Here is a 26,140-nt window from a genome sequence, read left to right as displayed (position 1 = left end):
TATTTTAAACCAACCAATATTCCAAATTAATGGACTTTTATGTTTTTAATGTCAAACGTGGGATACGCAAATTAGTATGCGTTTATAAAGCAGACTGAATTATATAAGTCACAATTACTTTTCAATACCTATCTCTATCTCTTATATACCTACATTATAGGTCTTCATAATACTATTTATTACTTGGCCTAATAAATTATCAATTGAAAAGCTCCTTACATACATAAAAGTATAAATGATATGACAACTAATCGTAGGTACCTACCCATTTATTACCAAACGATAAAAATGTACTAGAAACAATGACTTGTTAAAACATTGATGTGACCTTAACACTGACATCGTAAGGTCGTTTATGTAGGTTTATGTGCAAATAAATAAGATAATATATTTTGTTATTCCCCTTTACTTTGCAATTAAACTAGCAGGTTCTAAGGAATTTAGTTGCATTAGTAGTAACAGATTCTATGATCCGTGACAAAAGTCATGGGTAAAAATCTTCAATATAAGAATTTTATACTTTTAAAAAGGGAAATTTCTTCACCTTGTCAGGCGAAACGCCATTAAAATTATTTTTTGTTCTAAGATATTAGAATAGTTTATTCAGAAATATGATATTATAAAAAAATATACAAGTTTTCTTGCATTGTCATGCCTATTATAAAGTAAAGATTTATAATGTGTACATATCTTTTACTGAAAAACACTATTCTGAACATTTGTAGACAAAACTTCAAAGATCCGAAAGTCTAGTATACCAGGAGCACATAAATTAAGGAATGTTGCACAACAGTAGCTAGCCGTATAGCTACATTCACTCTAGGGACAGACAACATATTATGTCTTTAAGCACTGGACTGGTTGCTTTTTCATTTAACGTTATTAGACGTTGTACAATATCTTGATGTAGAATATTGCCTTTATGATGCACTTCGTACTAGAGGCTACAATAATATGTGAATGTTTATATTATTTTGAGTGAACAAGTGAAACAATTTATTGGTGAATTACTGACTAGTTTGTAAAGCCCATAGGGATGTTTATAAAGTTGTAAATACACATTATAATTAATGAATATGAATTATTCAGTGGCTTGAATGTCAGCTACAATATATTTATATATTTTAAAAGAATAAGTTAATTTTAATTTCAACCGATTTAAAGGAAGACATTTTCTTAAATATGCCGTGTAACTTACGAACTAAAAGAACCAATTACAAACTGTAACCTGTTATAGTACCAATACCAGTATACCTACTTGGTACCTGAGCGCGAAATGAAGAAATCCACGAAGTCGTTAAGAAATGTCAAGTAATACAAGTTTTTATTAAATACAAAGATTGTTAAACATAAATACCAAATCTAGAAAATCCAGTACAAAAATGAAACGGATCAAAAACTAAAATACTAAAAGTTGTTCATCAATCACAATAAATTTAACAACAGTACTGACAAACTTTTCTCTTAGTCATGTCTCGCTTGTCCAATGTAATCTTAGGTTAAGACTAGCTGACTCGCGCAACTTCGCTTGCGTCACATTAGAGAGAATGGCTCAAAAATTCCCCCGTTTTTGTAACGTTTTTTACTGGTACTCTGCTCCTATTGGTCGTAGCGTGATGATGTATAACCTATAGCCTTCCTCGATAAATGGGCTACCTAACACATAAATAATTTTTCAAATCGGACCAATAGTTCCTGAGATGAGCGCGTTCAAACAAACAAACAAACTCTTCAGCTTTATAATATTAAGTATAGATAAGTATTGATTAATATTAAGCGCGCTACACACTCCACTACCCCTGTCAATATCTGGTAACTGAAGGAATTTAGTATACGATGCATTACGGAGGGCATTTATCTAGTCTGTAGACGGCCGAGTGCACTTACGGAACAATGTTCGTGGGCTATTATTTATGTGGTGCATTGAATGTGACGTGTGTTATGACTGGACGTTCTATATCCAATGACCTTTTAGACACTCACTGTAGAGCAGGGGTATATATAGATTTAGAATGTTTGTATATTATACTCCTTACTCCTTAGTAGGTTACAAATTAGAAGTAGGTATCTTAGACTTTTTAAGCAAATTCACGACAGTTGTTTTACTAAACGATTTGTTAATTATTTATATTTGAGAACTTTTGCTATAATTTAAAATGCATTTTTAAATTGGTTGTTTTTGAACATAAGTAGGTACGTTTTTTTTTCGTATGTAGTACCTATATAAAAAGAGTATATATGTTACTGTAAAAGCCCGAACGGTGGTATATCCTAAGATTTTCCGGTATAACCTAAGATTTACCAACTCGCAATGGTAAAAGTCCGAACAATTATTTTATTTCGAACTTTTACCTATATTCACTTGATGATATCGAGATGTCGCCGGAGCCCCGCTTCGCGGGGCTCCTCCTTCTGGGTGGTTAAAAAAAAATAACCACGAAGGCTAAGGTGGGAGCTTCGCTTCGCTCGCTCCCACCTTAGCCTTCTAACCTAACCTACCCATGTCGCTATGCCCAAAACTCCTTCTTTATAACTATGTCACAGTATATAATTATACCGTGAAATAGTTATAAACATAGTTATGAAGGAGGATTTTTTTATATATCGTAACATAGTTTTTAAACTCTGGCTTGTTCGGACTTTTACCATTGAGAGTTGGTAAATCTTAGGTTTTACCGGAAAATCTTAGGATTTACCACAGTTCGGGCTTTTACAGTAACATATACATTTCGCAGTCATAATAGGTATTGGAACAAGAATAAGTTTCCTCTATATGGGATCTCTATTCGCATTGAAATAAGTATACGAACTGTGAGCCAAAATGTTCTAAATCTTTCGTTGCCAAAATGGCTTCCGTTGCCAACGCAAGATACTTTCCAGCAACATTACTATGCGAACAAACTTACCGAACCAGTTACTTCGAACATTCCTAATATAGCAATATAGAGTGATTTATAACCTTGTTTTCAAACTCACAAGAAATAAATAGCCCAATTTGATTAATCCTCAAACTTGAGACAGCACTCAAAATTCACTATGTATTATACCTCACATATATAATCATACAAATGTCTTGATACATAAATTGAGCCCGTACCTATCTTGTATCTCGATCTACGCATATATTTATTTTAAATTCGGCCTATGAATCACACAATTGAACAGTTACTAAACCAGTTAGAGGCGTGGGCGCATAATCTATCATTTGTCCCATAAATTAGATGTTAAATCGGTTTATAATCAATTCTAAACTCCATCAGACATTTTTAAATAATTTGTACAAGACATAAATTATATTAATATACCCTTTTCCTTACTAGGTAACTGTAAACCGAGTAGGTTGACATGTAACATAATATTTTATTTCAAACTTCGTACAAGTTTCGTGAAGGAAATTAAACAGCGTTCGTACTTGTATGTTGTCGGAGTTTATTAAAGTGTGAACAAAGCATATCGTCCGTTATGAAGCGGGGCACCAGTATTAGGCAGATACGTTTTCATCCTTCACGGTTTAGATAATACCTACTGTTGCTACGTAGATGTATGAAAGGGTACGGGAAACAAAATTAGACCCGCTATGGATTGTACAACTCTCTCCTTGTTCCTTTTATTTTATACATCTCATAAATTATTATAACTTAGCTTCACAAAAAGACGACGATATAAGTAGCAACATAAATTAAATTATTATACCTACAACGTAACTCGAGACATACTCTGATTTCAACAGAAAAATATTCAAATAATTTTCGCAAAACTTAGATATTTTTGTTCGCCCGGGGCCTTATTACTTAATAAATTTACGTAGGAATCCCACAAATATTCTAGACTCAATGTTGCTTACTAAACCTAAAATATTTCTTTGTCTGTCACCAGACAAGGAGTACGGAAAACAAAATGTCGCAGAATGAAACAAAAGAACAATTAAACCTTAGGCATGGAACCCAAATTCAAAATAATTTTAGTCTCAAATCTCTTAAGATGAGTTAAGCTTCTTACATCTGTGGTTGGCAGGCAGACATCTCGAGGGGCGAATGGTAATCAAACCGAGACGGAAGTCGGAGTTTACCGCAATCCCGGCCCGTCTTACCTAAAAACCCTTTAAGATTGCTCTACCTACCCTGCAGTTACGAAATATGTTGATATAAGACTGTAGATACATGTATAGTTCTATCGAAATATACCTACCATCCAGAAGGAAAATGAAAACACAACCGAAAAATAAAGGCAACGTAGTTAGAAGCTAATAAGTATGATTTTAGAGCGTATTTTTCCAACAAAACTCCACACTCTATAAGTAGCAACGACGAAGATTTATCTCCGTGCATCCATCTACCGTTCTCTTAATTTTGTTGTTTGCACCACAGTCTAATAAAACTCGACCAAGCTACGTCAACAAAAAACCAGAATATAAAACATAGAAAAAGGGGAGCGTATACACTGTAATGTTATTCAGAAATCCATGTGAAATGTATGAGTGTGAGGCTCTATTGCTTTGGGCTTTAGCGGGATAATTTTCGTTCCGTATTGTTTTGCTGGATTTCCAGCCGTTGCTTTCGGGGAGAATAAGAGGCTTATCTTGTGGGAAAAATATTTTGTTTTGTAGTATTCTCCTCCTTAGTATCTAATATTTTCCTGCTTCACTTTATCCTGGTATGTTACGATAGATTCCGTAGGTATAGTTTGTTTATTTTCCTTTTATCTCGGCATCGGCTCGCGTGTTTCCTTCAACCAACATAGTTACATTTGCAAGTTCATTTGATATTTTTTAGACACGCAGGTCTTTGCTACACGAACTCTATTGCTTAGTTCCAACTATTTACCGGGAAGATTATATACATGGATATAGTTACAAAATACCCGGACCTCATTACCATTCCGTATACCTAACTTATAAAAAGAAAAAATATTTTTTTAATTTGGCATGCACATGTGACATATCCTCAATGTTACATACGGAATTAATTATACATGCATGTTTAATTATACGCACGGTGGTATCGGGGCAATCCAATTTAACCAGATTGCTCCGCGTCCTAGCGATGCGTGTTTTGCAAAAAACGTTGTGCCTCAATGTGGCCGTAGTTACGGCAAACTTCAAGTGGACATAAATAAGGGTCGCAATATTCGGCGGTCCCATCACGACGGGCGGTGCGCTACTCTCAATTTTACAAAACAACTCCTACCGAACGAATATAAACTTTACGATCTTCAAAACAAAGTCGCAACTCGCGTCCTTTGTCCCTGAATACATCTTTAAATAACAATAAAAGATAATCAACTTTCTGTATTCGCGAACAGGGACCATTTTTGCTAAACACCCGCGATCCACGGAGACACTTGAAGCGGAATTTCTTCGCGAAACTGTACACTCACAGCATCAGTTTTTGGAACAACATGGATTAAATAAATTCTTTCCAGTGCCATTTGTTTGGAATTACGAATCAAATTTGCGTTCATAATGGTTGTGTTTCCCAATAAGTTAACATTAAGCCTTGTTGGGTAACGAGAAATTTTCATAATACACGACTTGACCCGAGAGAATTGGACGAGTAGGTAATTTCAGTTTTAAATTTGGTTGAGTCAATTAATTTGAATTACTCTTCGCAATTCGACGTATTTTGAGATTATTGTCAGAAAATAAATAAATACATTTGATTTGGTTTCTTTTAAGATAGGAGCGATGCGTAGATTTAGAGAGGCTCAATATACTTCGTGACTAAAATGTATTAGAACGTAGACGCATAATGAACGTATTAACAGTACCGCTCAAGAATGTAGACCTTGATTACAGACCGGTTTTAATTTGGCTTATGAGTAGATATAGAACACGCCGCATGTGATCTTTGCAAGAATTTGATTAGTGCTAAAAGCCATATCAGAGGCGGCTCCCCTCGCGCTTGTGTCATTCCGTCAACATCCTCTTTTTATGTTGTCATCCACCCATCGACATTCAATTTCTGAGTCGTGTGCAATGTATGTTCAGTCCCTGATGCGCAATACGAGAAAATAACTTTACCATTTGGGAATAGCTACCTTTACACCTTAATACAGCTCAAGAGATTTCCCTTTGTCCATTCTATTCCATACATATCTACCCGGATCACGTAAAGCGTAAGTACATCCTACGAGACACGATGGTTTTCCTTTCGGCTCCATTTGTCCGCCCAAGAGACTTATTATACTGTGTGTACACGGTACACGAAGAATATTTTGTTCAAATATAATCAGGGGATGCCAGTTTCTGGCCAAACAATGTTTTTGTTTTTGTTCAATGTTATATGAAAGGATATTCGGGCCCGACGACCGTCGCTCTCGCAAATGCAAATGTTTAACTTCATATTGGATCGGGCGGGTTTGTCATTTATGTAAGTAGATGCGCGATCATATTGAGGGCTTTCCGAATATAACACTGGATACATAGCTAAGCATATTTTTGGTAAAGATTTTATAACCGTTTACACAAGCTGTATAATTTATAAAACGCTACATATTAAAGAGTTTAGTCGGCTTATCAAATTATATAGAAAATAATACGTACGACTCAATGGCGTTTTCATATAGCAAACATATTTAAACACACCTTCCACAACACAGAATCGGTTTCAACTATTATATAAAGAGCTAAATGTCGATAAAGCCGACGCATTCACAATCAACCGTCGTTTCTACTGTAATAAAAATAATAAAAACTGTTATGTTATAAGGAATTTAATCGTGTATGTCTAAATTGATTACAGTAGCGAAGGCGTTGAGAAGTTGAACAATTTTGTATGCGTGTATTTGAATTCTGCAAAACAGCACAGATGCGTACGTAGGTAGGTACATAGTATAGTAAACATATTTGGGTTGTGTGTAAACAAGGTAAACTTGCCTGTCGTCGGCCGTTGGAGCCTCAATAATATAAAACATGCGCCCATACCCGTATCCCGGCTATATTTGTAGCTTTCACCCTGCTGCCACCTACACGTAGGGAACGAACTCACCACGTTCTGTAATATTATTCCGAACAAACTTTTGCCTGAAATATTTTAAATAAAATAGTGCAGAGCAGGTGTGTTCAACAATATTGAATGTTGTTTGGTAAAACTCATATCGTGTAATAAAATAAATGTATTGTATTGTATTATTTTGTTTGCAAAAACGAGACTATCAGCTGCTCTACAAAAAGATTCTGTCTGTGATTTTTTCATTCCTTTTTTCGTACTAATTTCATACATAAATATATTGCTTTATCTATCTGACTACACATACAATAATAAAAACTACACTAAACTATGTAAAAAGAAGCTTGCAAACGAGTATAGCAAACAAAGTTCTTATTTATACCTACATAAGTACAACAATCGTAAATAAACTACACAAATGTCACAATGGATCCCTTGCAGTGTTCTCAACCGTCACAAGTAGCGCTACCTATTGGAATTCTCCTCACATTACGTTCCCTACCTCGGCGTTACGTCATCATACCTACTGCAGCACGATTATGAACTCTATATGAACCTTCGTATCGAATGTTCAACATTTAGTTTTATTTTCTTTTACAATATGGAAGAATCGCTGATCAATTGAATAAGAAAATAATGAATTGTCGATGAATTGATATAGATTTATGCTTCTCTGAAATAAAAGACGGAGGCGATCTTACGATGTTTTATAAAAGTAATAATTCATCGAATCAATTCATGTCTTCATCTGTCGATCGTAAACGCGAAAAGATGTTACCTAAATAAAAATTAAATTGTACACAAAAATATAGAACAACTTTCTTCTTTAAAAATATTGCTATTAATAAAAAAAAAAAGAAATTTCTTTATCGTATTGCATATGTCTCATTACGGTAAAAAAAATACTGTACAATTTTATGGAAAAAAATAAGTCTAATTATTTTCGCAACAAAAGAAAGGTCTTCCCATCAAAAGTTTAGCTATTGCCACCGTCATTCAGCTTGAGATTGCTAAAGATATTTAAGACGTACTTAAATATTTTATTACCTGTTACACTGACACATAATCGATGTTAAATAGGCAGTAAACGTATCGATACATTTATGTCACTGTGTTCATTACTGAAACAAAACTCGTAAATATCATCTGTACTCTACATTATAATAAAACGGATTCTCGTAAAATCCTGGCCTTTTGTGTATGAAAATACTTATTTTTGTGATATCTATTGACTGATTAATATAATGACAATAAATACCTTATTTATACCCAATCTGTATTAAAAAGAAGTGATATTAAAATGACATCAATCTACACATTCAAGTATAAAACTGAAGCAATACGAAAAGCATACTGTTACTTTTCTTATGTATTATTTTCAATGATATTAATATTTATAAAGAACAGTTCATTCTGCTTCCGTATTTACTCTCCCTATTTTCCCGTAAACCGTAGTACATAGAATCAATGAAAAAATCATAGTTTGCGGACAAAAGGGAATTTCTGGCAAGGTCACGTATTCGACCAATGGACTCCATGGACGAAATGACGCTCCCGGTTAACTTGAATAACCGACCCTCGCATAGATTAAACATGCTGCAGAAAACACATTGACCCAGTTTGTGCCTATTAAGAGCCGCAATCTTATTGTACCACGACTGAAATAAGCGGGTTTCTGAGTATCTCAGTTGACAACTATTTTATTATTGAAAGCCACTATGCTGCACATCCTCTGTTAGATTATAGTGATTATCACGTTACGTCAAAGCAGCAATGTACTGAATAGTGAAAATCAATTTGACGTACACTATTTGTCAACTGAGATACGTGATAAACCCGCTGGTACTGTTACCTGATTTCCTACAGCCGACAATATGGAGTATCCAAAATTTGACTTTTGAATGTATAAAACTTGTCCATACTGCACCTGCTAGGGGCACTGATCAATTTTTCATACAAAATTTGTCGATAATAGTAGTAATCGATCTACTCGTTTGCGGTTACTACATTGTATGGCTATAGGTACTCTCTTATTAAGTGAAAACTTGAAGTATATAGAATTAATTGTTGCAAAAACCCTGAGTTGATTTTAATAGGTTTTAATTGATTGGCTATTAAGTCATGAAAGATACATTGTTGTCAAGGAGATCACACAAAGTAACTAACTATGATAGTAGGATTTTTTATTTAACATCCTTGTAATAGGAAAATGACTGACATAATATACATACGATACAATAGTCTTTAAATTAACATATATAGTAAATTATTTCAGATCAAATGGAATATTATTTGCAATTAAGACGTGACAAGCTAAAATGGCTAGCTGCATGGAACTCTTTGACATAAGAATGTAATCTGATAAGATATTTTTCACAATGGCGTTCTTTCGATATAAACAGCGGTTGTTACCATAAAACTAACAAGCTTGTCTAGATATAACAAAGGCAATATTCTTTGACGCGGTATCCGACCACGTTCGGCTTCGGTCGTCAGCCGATCGGAATATTATACAAGGGGCCGAATAACGCACTCTACGGTGGACCCAGCGCTTAGATTATCTCGACATCACACTTGTCATGTTTTTATTATCTTTGTATGTTAATACTTTCCACAATCTGATGCTAATGTTGATATACATTCGTTCTTTAAAACTTTCGTAGCATCCATTACGTGTTGTTCGATTACAAAACGTCAGATTTTAGTCTTATGGTGACGCAACCTACTGTGAACCACGGAATGTGATTGCTTATTGATCGGTAATATCAGTTCTTTATTTTAAATAAATTCATATTATTATTTATTATACGCGAGTGGTATTTTAGAACTGTTCATTTAGATTGGTTGTTCATATTAATTTGTATGTTATTTCTGTCGATTGCATGAATTTCATGTACTCATGTTGCTGATATTGTCTTTATATCGGAATTATACGCAGTAACTATTCCTTGTATAAGTAGATAGATATCTTCGAAGATGAAGTTGCCGACAAGAGCTAGAAGATACTAAAATTATCATAAATATATTCTTATGTTTATGAAAATGATGGCTGACGGCCCGTGACGAGTCAGCAATGTTCGCTGTCAACTGTTTTCCTCTATCGAATATTGTATCTGTATCTATTATTTGCATTTAAGTATCTCTATTACTGTGTATGAGACGAGACGTAGGACGTTTGGTCGATTATATTATAGAATGCTTGGTTTTCATAGTTGCGTAGGCACTAGCTACAAGAAACCATCTCTCTTTTGCATATAATATGTATATGTATGTGTTGGTTCAATACGGTTATTATATGCTAGCTCCCAAGTGTAAACAATCCTCTAAATACTTTTAATGTTTTAAATATTACGGGATTAAAAATTCCAAATTAGGTTTGAAGTAATAAATATATTGCCACCTTAAGTTACACCTAAATAATAATGATTTTGGTTACATTGCAAGTATCGCGTAACATTTGAGGAGTACAGTGCAATTTTCTTCGTTTTTTAATTTAAAATTCTCTCTTTTAGATAAGATACTGGTTGGCCGGCAGCGGTGCAGAACATTTTGGCTCGACTCAGCAACCCGCTGAAGTGTACCTAAGCGGTCGTGAACCCGCTCCCAGACCGTGTATTAGAAACTCAACAGCTTTATTTGACTTACGAAAATAAGGCTCAGCAAAATTTTACAAAATTCATTTGTAAGCAGAAAGTATACTGAGGTAAAAAATCTTTTAAAATATTTTTATCGAAGCAAAACAATGGTTTCATCAACCTTTGTTTTCATTGAGAGTGTTGAAAGGTGAAATAGTCCATCTTACACGTCATTGAGATCCATACATAATAATTTTTATTCTATGTAAGTAACATGATCTCGACGGAAACAGTCCTATCACATGGTATTGTACCTGCAAGTCGATGGGTCCCGGGACCCCGCCCGCGCACCTCAGTTCACCGCCCCCTCGCATCATTGACATGCAAATGAAACGGGCCACGCTCGCGGACCGACGGTTATTTATCTCTGATTGGCTCCGTTCATTCCGCTTTGACAGACAGGTTCCAATTTCAAACGGAACCCGCCGGTGTTTACATAATTAGATATGTAAACGAATGCGTGCCCCGTACTGGATCGCAGAATTTAGTATTTTTAAATTCATATTTGAACATTTGTGTAAAGCGAATGATAAAGTCAGTACGTGCTTAGACAACATATTGTATTTTTCTTTAAATTGACTTCGAGTTCGAATAAAGTGCGTCCGTCTGATAGATTTATTTTTTAAAGTATTTTTTACTCTTTGACATATAATTTAACATTGCTCACCACGTCATTGCGTTCAGTACCTAGAACTATTCATACCGCATAATGCATAACCGTTTTACAGACAAACAGATCTCACAAAAGAAAAATATTTCAGAATTTTCAATGAAAAAACAAATCAGCCTGAGCAAAAACAACTAAGTACTACTAAGTCTTATTTAAAAGTCTCAGTAGTTCAGATAATTTTCTGCATTAGTAATCTTTAAACAACATTTAACTCGAACAAACTTCAACAAACAGTAAAATTACACGTATTCTGTATGCATTAGATCCTGTCTATTTACCTAGGGAATACGATATCGCTTTAGATATCAGAATCAATCTAAACTGTAGTATTATGTAAACAAACAGTTCGCTTTCTGAACACGGCAAGTGATCGGAGACTGTGATAAGCTCTGCACAGAAATGCTATTCATGTCAATCAGCCGTATAAGTTTCAATCTTTACGAATAATAAATTAACCCTTTCAATGCCGAAGCATAATTTCGCTTTTATTTTAATCTAAAGACACGCCCTACCTTTCCCACGTATCGAAGGTGTGTTTTTTGCTTTATCTATTCGATAACCGGAAGATAGCGAAAGGGGTCGAAACCTTTTCTGATATTGGGTGATGCTCTTCCAATAATTTTTTTTGGGTTGAGTAGTTTTCGATAGCTCGGAGTTTATTTTCAAATTTCAAATAACATAGATATGAGCTATGCCCTTAACTGTGTTTTCAATCAAATAGGTATACCAGAAAAAAGATAACATCTTATTACATGCATATTTCAAGTAAATATCATTTAACTCATTAATCGCGTGAAACCCGTATCGATTTTCGATCGAAAGCGGCGATTCCTTTGTTGTTTATCGAGATGATCGCTTTGACGGCGAACAATTATTTTGTAATTTATTGCTTCCATTACCGTTTCGTAATAAGCTTACATCGTATTATACTTGTACTTTGGTTTCTTCCGATGTTTTCTTTGAGCTGTCCAGTAAATTATATAATTAATCGATCGATTTAAAATACCATGGATCTGTTTCTATTATTTTTGTATTACTCGTGCTCACTGCTCTACGGATATGTAGCCTGGTTACATGTAAGATTTTTTCTCATATTATAAAAATGATAATTTTGTTCTTTGCACATTATTGCCGTTTCATATATTATATCGCATTTTCTTGCGAAGTTATTTTTGTAACCTGTAAAGGTTATCCAGGTATTTCAAAAAGCCTCATGTGGTTTTATAAGAAGTAATGAAGGTCTACATCGGTTCCACGGCTGGATAACATCCTAATAAATAAAGTTTATACAATGTTACAGTTACAATACGACAGTTAACGTCAATTACGGAATCCTCTGCGTGCACATGTAAATTGATGCATAATTATTTACTCAATACACTTGCCTGTTTGTATGAAACGTGTCGGCTTTATGCAAAGTGTTGTTTAATGTAACTGCACGAATGTGTGAGTGCGTTGTCGTTTCCATCAAATGCGATTTAATCAAGATAAATGGACTCGTCACGACATGTACAAACGTTTTGCTAATTAACTAGATGGCGTACGAAACATACAGATACCGCAAAAGTAGGACAAAAGCCGCAACTTTACTCAGAGCAACACCAAAGATGTTTTATACAAAGTTTTAATAAGAATCTCGGTTACACAAAGGCAGTGTAAGATTAGTTCAATGGGCGTAGTTATGATATTAGTTAGGTACTTTTATCTCGCAAAGTTCTCGGCGACTCAAGTGTTAACCCGGATTACCGAATGCCGCACAAACTTTGGCAGTTCCGAGACTTGTAAGCGGTTTAATTCTTGGAATCGATGACGTAGCTCTGAAGACTAGGGCAGCCATATTTCGGAACAACATTGAGTATCAAATTACGGTCTAGATTTTTGTTTTGGATCCCTATTTTGTTGAGATTAGATGAAAATTAGTTCTTGTTAAGGAGATATTTGATTCTGGATTGGAAATATTTTTTAGGTTTAGAGAATAAAATACATTTGACTATTAAGAAATAAAATTACGTAGATGGCACCTTGCTCTTGAAAAAAAACACTTAAAAAGAGTAATCATATCACACGGCCTGAAATCTGTTAATAAATTTATATGTATCTGAATTGTCCTCCTTTTTGACACCACAGTTTTTATGCTACAAAAATAGCCATACCTAACTGAAAAACTTGATTGTAAACTATCATATAATAAAGGTTCAATACCTACAGGAATCAACGACCTTCTTAAATAAAAACATATATTCATGTGTCATCACTTACAGTAGGTATTATAAATAACAACGAATTATTTCAGTCTCCCGGTCTATAAAAATATTGTTGTCTCACTCACTCTTGTTATATTTCCATACATCATATTACATATGTTATAACATTAATTTATTTATCTCTGTCTAATTATAAACCCATTCATCATGTTGTATAATTATTTTTATAAGGATTCGGTTGAAGAAATTTAAAATGTAAGTCCAAGTTAATAATGCATAAAGTTAATACCTAATCTTTTTTAGATGTAACTAATGAACTTTTATTGAAATAATTTACTTAGAGCCAGTTTCACGGCTTATGGATAAATGTCAGGTAACTTATCCTATAAGTGAAGTAGTAACAAATGTTTAATTACATAATGATTTATTTTTAATGTCTTAAAAGGTTAAATATATTTTGGGTTGAGTTGAAGATAAACAGAGTTTTAAACTGTAAAGTATTGTATCTAAGGTTTATCTACACTTTCGTCTTAAATTTTTTGCTACAAGTAACATTTGTATTTTACCTATAAAGAGGGATAGTTTAGTGATCAACCAATGCAATGTTACGATTTCAAGGTGGAGCCTAAAGAACACACCTCTTTGAATTAATGAACATAACATCATAATAATACATATCAACTTCTAAAATTGCTTCGAATTCTAAATAACTCATTCATGTGTGTCTATGGAGTAGGTAGTGAAATTAATTCGCATTTATAAATTACTACTTGACCGCCCCGGCTTTGCTCATATACTACAGTGGGTTTACCATAATAAATTATACAGCAAAATTATTACTATTACAGAAAATCTGTTTAGAAAATATTGACTTCATCGTTAAACTTAAACTCAATAGGTAGATTATTTTTATTGTTACATAACAAACAGAATCCTGCTAGAAATCAGATTTCATCTAGATAATGCATAGTATCTATATTTCTTTCTATCAATACTATGCGTGGGGTGAAAGAATACCAAGTTTTAGGGGGGTAGTGGGGGTGAAATGACTATTTTTCGCAAGTCACGTATCGGTTCGAGCTTATCCGGCGTTAGGTTTGATGATAATAAGTGATACCGCCAAATATGGTCACCGTGGATGCAAAGACAGTTACTAGAAGCGACTTTGTCTATTATAATATTTCTATTTCAATATTAAAATTAAAAAGCAGAACCAACATTGTCAATTAAAACTAAAGGTTTTGGAAAAGAATCAAAAGCGCTTTTGAAATCTTGCGCAAGTGTTCCGACGGAAAAAAATAATCACGGCTCTACACACTTAAATAGAAACAGAACTACGCGTAGCGTTATTTGTAGATTTTTATCTTACTCTATGTCAAGGAGCTTAGAATTATTTGTGATGAATTAAAAGTAAGAAAAGATAATACTTAAATTGATGTATGGTATCATGTCGATGACAAATCCGTCCCCAAAAATTTATTCCTTTGCCTGATGTCACATTCAAAAATAAAAAATATTTCGTTCATAATTTGCCAAACATTAACAACTTATAATCTTGCAGTATTTCTTCCACCACGTTCTAACTATTGACATACAAAGTGAGTTTGTCACGGTGTTTTATGTCTTCACTGCTTAGGTCAGGGTCGCCGCTAACTGTAGAGTAAACGTAAGATACTAGACACTAATGTTACGACTAGTTTACATACTTTATGACTATTTAGTGGTTTTCTAGGACGAATCTTTAATCAAAGACGTATTTTTTTCGTACGAGTCATCACATTTAGAACTAATTTTTCATGATTTCAAACACGTGACTAATTATTACTTAAGTTAGAGTAACAACCGTCAATGCTCTCTCAAAAATTACCCAATTTCACTCGCCATGGTCAATAAAAAATGTATTTTATTTTAAACAAGCTCTCTTTTAAACGACACCCAATAATAATGTCTATGCAATACGCTATTTCTTTCAAATCTATTCAACGCGTTCGATTTAAACTTTCGTAAGTAGTACGATTACCACTTTTCCACCATCAATTTAAAATATGAACGTTCAAAGCGATTTAAAAAGGAATAATTTACATTTTGGAACGCAAAGAATTTGTCATGAAGCAAATCTACAATTCATAGGCGTAATGAGGTAGCGTTGCGTGGGTGGCGCATCCATTCGACGTATAATCCGAGAGCGAGGCATTCACGAGGCGTCCTCGTAGAGTCAATATCAATAAATGGGAAGCTGGGAAATTGGATGTGTTGCGGTTCGTGGCCGGGCCCGACACGCCATGTAATAAGATAGTAATGAGACGTTCTTGCCACTCGTAAAAATATGGTCGTTGGCTCCCGGTCTATGACTAAATATTTAACTAACTTGTGTCCCGGTGTAAAGGTGGGACCTAAATATAGACGCGGCTGCTTTGAATGTCTTCGTTCACGATTGGTAGTGCACACTATGTTTATGCATTTATGCAGTAGGCATAAGTACCTTTCTGTGTAACTATCTACTTAAATGCTAATTTATTAATGTCTCTACTTTGTTCTATCTCTAGATAGTCGTTCAAAGGCTAAGTGGTAGAGGCATCCCAATACGTGCGTATAAATTGCCTAGAATTTATCTCGAGACTAGCTGACCCGCGCAACTTCGCTTGCGTCATAAGAGAGAATGGGTCAAAATTTTCGCCGTTTTTGTAACATTTTTTGTTGCTACTCCGCTCCTATTGGTCGTAGCGTGATGAAATATAGCCTATAGCCTTCCTCGATAAATGGACTATCTAACACTGAAAGAATATTTCAAATCGGACCAGTAGTTCCTGAGATTAGCGCGTTCAAACAAACAAACAAACAAACAAACAAACAAACTCTTCAGCTTTATAATATTAGTATAGATAATAATATACTTATTATGCAAAATTATTCAGGTGTACGTGGTCTATTTACATATATTTTGTAGTTATTAGGTCTTATTTTTGGTTTTATAAATGACCTATTTAATTTATTTTTTACTTTAAGTATTGTAGCAAATGGAATTTATTTTGATAATACTCAAATAACATGTTCAGCAAACGACAAATCGATAATCGAGATAAAATTATAATAGCAACAAGTACAACTTTTGTAATATCAGGCTTTTTACGTACATTAATGGTAAAATCCCTATCGCATTAGTCATTGTGAGTTTACTGATAGATGTAAGTGTGTGATAAATAAACAAATACCTACTAGCAAATAAAATAAAGTTAGGAATGTATTTGTAAAATGCCGCTCCTTTAAAATGAAGGAGTTTTACAGAGATAGTGGACATCCTGGCTCAAGGCCCGTTGGCACGCGATGAGGTGATCATAATACGTCATATAATGCACATGAAGCACGACCAAGCCCCTCTCCCGGTTAGATAGGTACTTTTTATCCCTTCTTCGAGTATTTCTAGTTGTGGGTTGTAAGTTTTTTCGTTGTTTTTCGTGGATAGTTGTTTAGTTTTACGCTATTACTTTATTGCATGTAGTAGGTATATGGTTTTTGTTTTTATATTCATATTGGGGTAATTAGGAATTTTATATAAAATATGACAATATAAAATATATAATTAAAGGCAGTAAAATAACTGTACGAGTTTCATAGCAAAAACCTAGAGTGCAAAAACGATGTGTATGTTTGGTTTTAATAAATAAAAGAACATGGGTTCACTAACAAGTTTTCTACCTTCGTTTGCAAATAGGTTACGAGGGCAACCAGCCTCGCTCACCGACATTAAGAATAACGGCCTTTTCCTACTCATACCTACCTACATTAATAGTAATAAAGAATGGTTCACACACGTACCGTCCATGTTCCAAACGCCTCCATACTCCTACGAAATCCAAACCGGAATGTTCTGAAAAAAGAGAATCATAACATTAATTAATTACTTCGACTCGTTTGTAACTATCCTAGTAAATTGTGTGTAACCGATTGCATCAGCCTACGAGGATTGATTTGACATTGACACGCCGCGCATGCGTATTGCCCTAATTCCGTGTAGAGTTCCCGTGGGTGAGAGATGACAAGATATCATTATGCATGCGGAGAAAAGAGATAGATATAGGGCGCGCGAGAACGGCTGTCAAAGACAGGTCGGTAACATGGCCGACGGCTATTGCATCTGCATGCATTTTAAAGAATGGTGTTTTGGTGCAGAAGGCTTCGCTGTGTGGGAACGTTTGACTTTTTCTTTTTTTAGGCTTTTACAAAATTTTTAAGAAAATATCTGGTACTTCGTAAATATTTTAGATTTTTTAAATCGGTTTGAGCTACTGATATTTCGTTTGCAATATTGTGAAGCAGTAATTATCGTTAATGTTATTAAAGCAAGATAAATAAAATATTCCTGTTAAATAGTCACACGTGTGTAAAAATCCGGTGCAATGACCTCAATATGTAGGTATGGATCGAAATCTCGCGGTACCGGAAAATGTTCAAAACACTTACACGTATCAGTTAGTTGTCAGCACCAGTAATATAAACTTTAAATTATAGCATAATTTGTATCTACCTACCAAATCATATCGTGTATCGTGGATCTGCCTATATCATAACTTATAACTTTTTTGGTATAATTATGACAAAACTTTAATCGAAACCCTAATTTTATTCCGATACTCAATAAAATATGTAACATGTGTTGATATAAATTTATGCAGATATTAGAATATAAATGACTCTACAAGCTATTTACATAAATATCGATCCGAAGATAATTCAATGCTGAATACGACTTGGGGCTTGTTGTTTGAAATTCAAAGTGTAAAGAGATAACGGCAATGAACTCGAAAGTACTGTATTATCATATTTTCGTTACATTCGAAGCGATCATCTATGATTTATTAAACAAAAATAGCGTCTATTTGTACAACGTATATAAACGTACTCAAACACAAAAGGTTGTTGAGAAAATCAATAAATTGTAGTTATACGTGGAGGCCTCATGGAAATTGTAGATAGACAATGAGAACAAAACGTTCCGGCCTACGTGAGGTACGGAATAATTTCTAACAATATGTTCAGATAGGTAGATAGGAAATGTTCGCCGGTATCGTGCCATTTGTAACCGGGCTTCCCTACCTGTCCTTGCGATATCTACAATGTCGTCGACCCACATATCCGCCGAGCGACCTCTCAGAATAGATTGAATTCGTACAATTCAATAAAGGTGTTCAATTTCGAAAAACAAGGTGAAATTGCTTAAGGCGATCATGAAATTCCTTGAATATTTCATTCCTGTTCTAATAAGTTGAGAAACTTTAATTTGGAACAGCGCTAAAACAAAAGCATTTCCATGGAAAGGCCCTGGCTGCTAATCGCTTCAATTTGGCGTAAGTAAATAAAAGTTTAAACAGATTAAACTCGGTAACGAGGGCCGCCGGGGGTGGGGCAAGAGTGGAGGCACAATTATCTCGTCCTATTTTCCCTTCTAATTTCACGTTAGGTCTACCCTTGAAAGGAAAATGCAGACGCGCGCTGGAAAATCGCATAGACGACAGAACTTACGCAACCATCAACATCGAAACGCTCTACATTTTTATTTCTTATCTATGTTTCTTGTCAAGTGATCACAACCCATTGAGTGTTGGATTTTCTATGATAACGGTAACCTAATATTATAATAATACATACAAATGCGTATCCCGATAGCATCAAATGAGAATTCAATAGTTCAAAGTGCTGATAAGGAACTAATTTTCCAATCACATGATGGTATTGAGTTCGTTCGTGGTCTTACCGACGGCACGACGTTATGTTAATTAGAAGTATTACATTGGGTACGGTACGATTGTATGGCAAAGATATGTAAATAATGAAAATAATCGAGAAATCCGATCGTGGTGATTCTTTAGAATTGTATTTACTTATCGCTATATTTAATCATACGAACAGTAGTGCGTGTTGTTAAGATTTTTGTACGTGATAAAGTCAATTAGGAAGGTAAATAACCTTTAAAGGCTTGGTAACTACTGGATATTGAATAAGTATTTATTGGTTTGTTGATAAAAGTCGTGGTTGGTATATTTATACAAAGTCGCAAGTGTACTGTTCCAAATGCCATCTTCTTACTGAAGCGTTTGCACACGCCTTCAGTTTTTCTCGTCATTGAGTTTCACACTCGTGGCTTTTTGGGTTATATGACGATTATGCTCATATCAAAGACAAGCACGAAAGAGATTGCAACGAAATTGAGAAATTTAGACAAAAGATTTCTTGAAAATTTGGCTTTAAAATTCTGAACAATATAAGATTTTTCAGTGTTTAAATTCGAAGTTCTTTCAGTGGTTCTACCTTTTTTGCATACGTTATAACGTATTATTATAATAATGGTGCGTTATATACATAAGTATAATAAAAAATAAACAGTACTTTGCACTAACTGTTTGAGTTTATTGTAGGTTCACATACAATGTGCAAAACATTTGCTTTCCAAATAATTTAATAAGTTTGTTTTGGTTCACTTTTCCCTTCCCTGGCGCATGGCGGTGCGATAAGCAATGACGCACTTTCATCTTTCAGGCTTGACTTCAAGCAAAATTAGCATTTGTGTACGCAATTTTGGCAAGCAGGAAAATCAGCCCAAAATATAAAAACTTGCACTGCTACACGATGCTTAAAGCCTTTTCCAGTAGGCATCATTATACTCTTTCACTATGCAAACGATCGCCAAAACATTAATTGTAAAAGAAATGACGATAAAATTAATGCAAACAGGGGTGAAAATACTCGCGATTATTCGCATTTCTTTTAGTACGACGACGAAAATATTATAATATTTTACAAGAGCAAGAGTTGTTACATTAGCATAAGAATCGGCGTAAGTTGATATCATTGAACTTTATTAAGGAAAGCCCGCGATAAACACCCCATGCTGCTATGATCCCATAATCTTATCCAATTATACTTTGGTTTTATTCTAATAGATGTACTTAGATTCATGAATGTTGCTGTAAACAAAGATTGGAGCTTTATCTATGCGTACATATTCTTATTTATCGCCGGCTTTTCCAGCTTCAAAAATATTTGTTACATAGGTATATTTTTTTCGTAAACAAGCTTGTTGTTACTTCCCTACAACGGGTCAAAAAGGCCGTTGCGAGAACTACGTATTCATGATGGGAAGTATATTCTAATAACATAATAGATATACACGAATATCTCATGGAATCGACACATTTATAGCCGTTTAACGGTCGTGGTGAATATTTGACAGGCCCGCTTCAACAAATCTGCCTATTTATTATCACTGCCGATAATTCTGACAGTTCTATCAGCGTATTTGATAAGCAAATATATTTTATTAAAATTAGCCGTCGCCCATCTTATTGTAATTCCATTAGATATCTTATTACATAACGTTAATTCAAATTTGTTTAAGTTAAATTCTCTGAGGCGTTAACACGCCGCATTCTGAATAAATATATGTGTATTTCCATAATAAGAAAATTAGAGAACTGGCGTTGCGTTTCCTCTGTGTTTCTCACGTTACACTTTTATGTACCTACAAAAAGTTGTTTGTGTGATTGAACGTACGAACACGACATTTCTGGAAAGAACAACGAACAACCATTCGAACTGCAACACTTTAGATATTAGCTAGTTTATTACATAACACGATGATTTCCAACAGTAAAAAATATAAGTTTCGCTTACGTTATATTTAATAGTGGTTAATTTCCTGTTCATACGAACATTTTATTAGTAGAAGCAAGGCACCATGCTGACATGTTCGTGTTACGTTCTTGTACTCACATATGTACCTAATCCACGCCTAATGTTTGTCTAGTTCCCGCCTTCGAGCAAACATGTTAATAGAATCAATCTCTTTCAGAACGTTTTCTGTCGATGTGACGTACATACGAAGGCTGCGTCACATCGCTCCCACATCGAGCCTCTATTTACATGTTTTTCTAATCTACATCCTGATATTGGGTTCACTCGTGACTTGCATTGAACAGGCATTATTAGCTGAACCCAGGATTCTCTCACAGAAGATTAAAACGGGTATTTACATAATGCGACAGACAATACGACGCCCAGAATAAGTTTGTGATATGAGTAGGTATGCTGCGTGATCACGTATTGTTCAGGATTTAGTGCCTTGTACTCGTTTATGAAGATTTTCAGCGGACAAGACTGTGAATAAAATTATGGACGACCGCGAACATCGCATTAGGTATTATGTTTTAGGTGTTTCTTAGTATTTCTCTTTGAATAGAAATATCAAGGATTCATTCGATTTTTTGCGGATGTACAGCACATATAAAATCAAAAACCTAACCAGAAATGGCGAGCTTATCGATTAACTACTTAGTATTTTTTATCACAAAAAATTGGATCTGCATACCGATAACGATTATTATAACTTATAACTGTTGCATATAATATATTCAAAATCTTTGCATTCAAAGATTAGATTTGTCAGCTAGACACAGTATCCGTAAACAAATGGCCATTACTTCCTCACGACAAATCCACAGTTCAATAAACTAGAAAAAAATGCGTGAATATTTCCGTCATCATCGTTTTAGCTATTCAAACGTGCTTTATTATAGATAAAGTAGGAATTATAAAGGTATTGTGTATTATAAACAGTGTAGATAGAAGCCTCCTGCTGTTTCATACGCGTGGGACACTGTTTACTTTGCGGTAAACGGGACATTAGTGTTTTGTTTATTAGTCAAGCTTACCGATGTTTACTCCCTCTACAGCGAATATTTCCTACTAATGCAACGGCCCTAATAACAGCATTTTTTGCACACGGTCTTTCCCTTTTATGTTTTAAATATTGTAGTTTTTTCTGTTATGCAATAAACTGTAAGTAAATTGTAATAACAATAACTGCAATTACAATAAACGACCAATAGACCAATATTTATCTAATATAAGTACATATATGCTAGCTAGATAAAAGAAAATATTGCGTTTAAATGGCACCATGCCGCAAAAACCTACCAAAACTATCTATGTACTTTTTTAAAACTCTATTCCATGTTCCTTATTCTTAAAATAAAAGACCACACTGGCATTCTGTCTGACCTTTTAGATGTCCCAAGAACAGAAATTTCCTAAGCTAGCTTAAAACAAAACCCATCTTGAACTTTACAGCTGGCATTCGAAGGGTAGACGAAACAAAAGCGGGGTTGAAACAACAAAAGTTCAAAGTATTTGCATTCTGCAGATCCTGCGAAGGCTTTAGTATAAATAGTAGAAGTGGGAATAATTGTGGCTGTGTGTATTGTACCTCGATGCTTGACTACTAACTACTACGTTTGTTGTGTGGGTACACATGTGTGGTGCAAATACGAGCAAACGCGGTTTTGAATTTATTTAAAACGTTCATAAATTAAACGTTCATAATTTAGTTTGAGTCCTTCCAGATCGAAGTATTTGTTTTATTTTTCATTACTAGATTGAACTCAATGTGAACTGCCGCAAGTAACTTAAGTTGCTTGAACGTAACATCTACAAAGAAAGAACGAGGATTCGATTTAAACTTAAACAAATGTATGAATTAAAATGTATAAAATACGCCCACTAATAAGAATTGTAAGTTATTGTTTAAATCGCGTGAGATGATCAAAATGTTTTAAGTAAAAATTTCGTTTATGTATAATACTAGTTAGCGTATTTAAAAATATTCCGGCACCTAATTGCTTAACACTAACAAAGACTCTCAACGCGTTATCAAATAAACAGTCCATAAAAGTCACAAGTATTTTTTACAAAAGGCAATAAAACCCCGTTTAGGCTTTCACTTTCGACAAAAAAGTTTAAAAATGAATTCAACTAGATTTCACTTTTCTTATAAAAGAAGTAACCAATTCATAACAGGTAAACATAAGCATTGTTACTCTTTATCTTTTATTGTTTATTGCTACCGTATTTTTTTATTTACTTGTTCCATTTTAAGTTTATAAAAGGTGTTGTTGTTTTTTAACTTCCGAGGTAAACAAAGACAATGCTCATAAAATTGCGTGAACGTGAGTGATTCATAAACTTGATTTATCCCTTAACAGACAAATAGCTGAAATAATAATTTTAAGTCTTTTAAAAGTGAAACTAGGTGATTTTTTATAAAGCAACAGTGGCAAGTTTTTTTGAGTCCAATAACTCAAAAAAACTTGTCAATGCTTCAAACAAAAAAATTGCATAAGGAATTAATATTACAATTAGTTACTACATCCTTATTTTTAAATTTTGTTCGCAGGAAGAAATTACGGAAACAAATGGAATGCGCAAAACTGACTCCGAAAATCTCGCCTGTTAACGCAGAAAAACGAATTTCGGAACATAATACGTATTCTACCATATTACATGCATCATCTATTCATAATCATATATGTAAATAAAAATAATAACAACATCAGTGTCGAAACATTAAAAAACCTGCTCAATGATATAAAAGCTCCCAGTAAACATAAATAAATATATCTTTTTATTCCAGATCGCTATATCGTCACACTCAGACCACACACAGCGAGCAGCCGTTTCTACCGGGATGTGTGCCTATAAAGCAAGAGTTTTTAGTTACCGCCCATTCGAGCTAAGTTCGCCCGGGTCAGAACGGTCCGGGTTAGACCATACTATCCAGACAGATAGTAATGATGCAGGTAGGTATGACGTCATTATGCGACCCTTGTTTAGTTGTACTTGTTTGTGTCAACTTTATACCGCTTGTTTTTACGTACAATAACATGTTGTTCAAGAATTGTATAGGTATTTTTTTAAATGTTAAAGAAATATTTCTTTACAGACTTTTTCGAAATTTGGCAACCTTTTCATCTCATAGAGTAAGTAGAGAATTATAGAACAGCGAATAATGATCTTTTTGCTTTTTTCAGATAAATATCTTGCGCGAAATAAAGCGAATAGATGCACCAAAATCCAACAAAGAAAAAGACAAGATAAAATAAAAATAAATTGATTATCTACTGTACTCAATGCAATGTTTGTCAACCAGCATTATAGTGTTCAAAATTATTTCTTCTTTGACATTGGAGAACGACAGCGGTGCACCGATTCGCAACGATTTTCTTATTTCAAAATGGGGTGAGGAATGTCGTTAGGGATGACACACAAATATCTGGAGCGAAAATAATATTTGTACTTAGGCAAAGAAGGGAACCCGTGCGGGCGTCAAACCCGCGACCCTTTGTGAAAAAAGGGCTAAAAGGGCGTCAGCTTCCCCATCATTTCGTTCACCAAATGATTTGGTACAATGAACATTATAACGAAGATTGCTTTGTTTGTTTGCGACTGAAAAATACAAGCTCAAAGTTTCAGCTTTAAATGTTTTCTCAAAAATAAAATTGTAAGTAGAGAGAGAAGTAAAGCATTTTATAGATTGTGTTTGAATTTAACCCGACCACGGATACTTTCAAGATATTTCTTTAACCGAACAGTTCTGTATACTATCACAACAATAGTAGCAAAACAAAGAATTTGACTCGAGGCTAGATTTACTAATTTATTGGGTAACAATAAGAACAACCTAAAAGACAGGAAAGATGATAATTAGCAAATAACAGATCAATTTATTTACTTTCTAATTAGTTGCAGAAAAATACGTTTATTTTATTCCCTAAAGTCGCCCGGCAAGAGGTTGGATTAGAAACCCTACTTAATATAAGAGTCCTCAACTAAAAGGTGCTGACTGCCTAATTGGTTTGGCTTCATTCCTAGATCTTGTGACGCAATCAACCTAAGACAAATTGTGTGAGCGAATTAGAAGATTTTATCTGAAGCAATGTGGGGAGTATTACTACTAGGTAGGTATTTAATTATTGAGTAGGTAAATAATATATAAGGTTAGTATAAGATTATAGAAATAAGTTTATGGAAAATCTGTATAATAAATTTAATAATTATTTGTATTGTCTAAGATCGAGTGCATCGCATTTAAATTAAGTAATTAATAGAATTGAATAAAATTTGATACATTACGTAGTGCTAGCTTTTGCCCGACACTTTGAAGGCGTGATGAGAATTTTTAAAGTAAAAAGATTTATTCCGGGTTATAAAATACTAGCTGACCCGCGCAACTTCGCTTGCGTCACCTAAGAGAATAGGTCAAAATTTTCCCCGTTTTTATAACATTTTTCGTTGCTACTCCGCTCCTTATGACCGTAGCGTGATGTTATATAGCCTATAGCCTTCCTCAATAAATGGGCTATCTAAAACTGAAGAACAGTAGTTCCTGAGATTAGCGCGTTCAAACAAACAAACAAACTCTTCAGCTTTATAATATTAGTATAGATTTGTGCACCAAATTGAACTAAAATTTTTTAAATAAAATTGTTGTGTAGTAACAAATATCCCAAATCTCACATTTATAAGAATATGTTAAATTCAGTAGGTATGTAGCAGCAAAATTCGCAACTTATTTGTTTGCAAGTCTTTACAACCTTCATGAGAATAATGTCATAATTCGCCATTTTAATTTATACAATTATTTTCAGTCTCGTTACCTTGCCTTGTCAAAAATACCTACATACTACAGTAAATAAGAAAGTTAATTGACCAAATAACGAATCACTACATAGTATAAAACAAAGTCGCCCATTTTGTCTGTAGTCCCTTCGTATGCATAAAACTTTAAAACTACGCAACGGATTTTGATGCGGTTTTCACTAATAGAAAGAGTATTTTCTCCGACAGGTTTTTATA

The 26,140-nt window shown here is 34.2% G+C and overlaps 1 protein-coding gene and 1 long non-coding RNA gene across 3 annotated transcripts in view; one reads left to right on the top strand and one right to left on the bottom strand.

Moving 5' to 3' along the window:
• The window catches only part of LOC142976610 (uncharacterized), a 47,290-nt gene extending 22,203 nt beyond the window's left edge, over window positions 1-25,087 (top strand). Inside the window, exons 2-4 of the long non-coding RNA XR_012959666.1 lie at window positions 10,460-10,650; window positions 23,919-24,084; window positions 24,316-25,087. This is a non-coding gene — a long non-coding RNA (uncharacterized LOC142976610). The remainder of the gene's footprint in view (window positions 1-10,459; window positions 10,651-23,918; window positions 24,085-24,315) is intronic.
• LOC142976607 (uncharacterized) overlaps window positions 1-26,140 on the bottom strand; it is a 94,262-nt gene that overhangs the window by 34,466 nt on the left and 33,656 nt on the right. For both annotated transcript variants that reach the window (XR_012959661.1, XM_076120051.1), the window contains exon 2: window positions 17,273-17,324. Coding sequence is in view for 1 of the 2 variants with exons in the window: in XM_076120051.1 (XP_075976166.1) it covers window positions 17,273-17,324 (52 nt within the window). In the remaining variant the exon portion in view is untranslated. The remainder of the gene's footprint in view (window positions 1-17,272; window positions 17,325-26,140) is intronic.

The sequence above is a fragment of the Anticarsia gemmatalis genome, chromosome 11, assembly GCF_050436995.1.
Source record: "Anticarsia gemmatalis isolate Benzon Research Colony breed Stoneville strain chromosome 11, ilAntGemm2 primary, whole genome shotgun sequence".
In the NCBI taxonomy this organism is placed as follows: Eukaryota; Metazoa; Arthropoda; class Insecta; order Lepidoptera; family Erebidae; genus Anticarsia; species Anticarsia gemmatalis.
The sequence above is the reverse complement of the archived record's forward strand: the minus strand, read 5'-3'. Positions and strand labels throughout refer to the sequence as shown.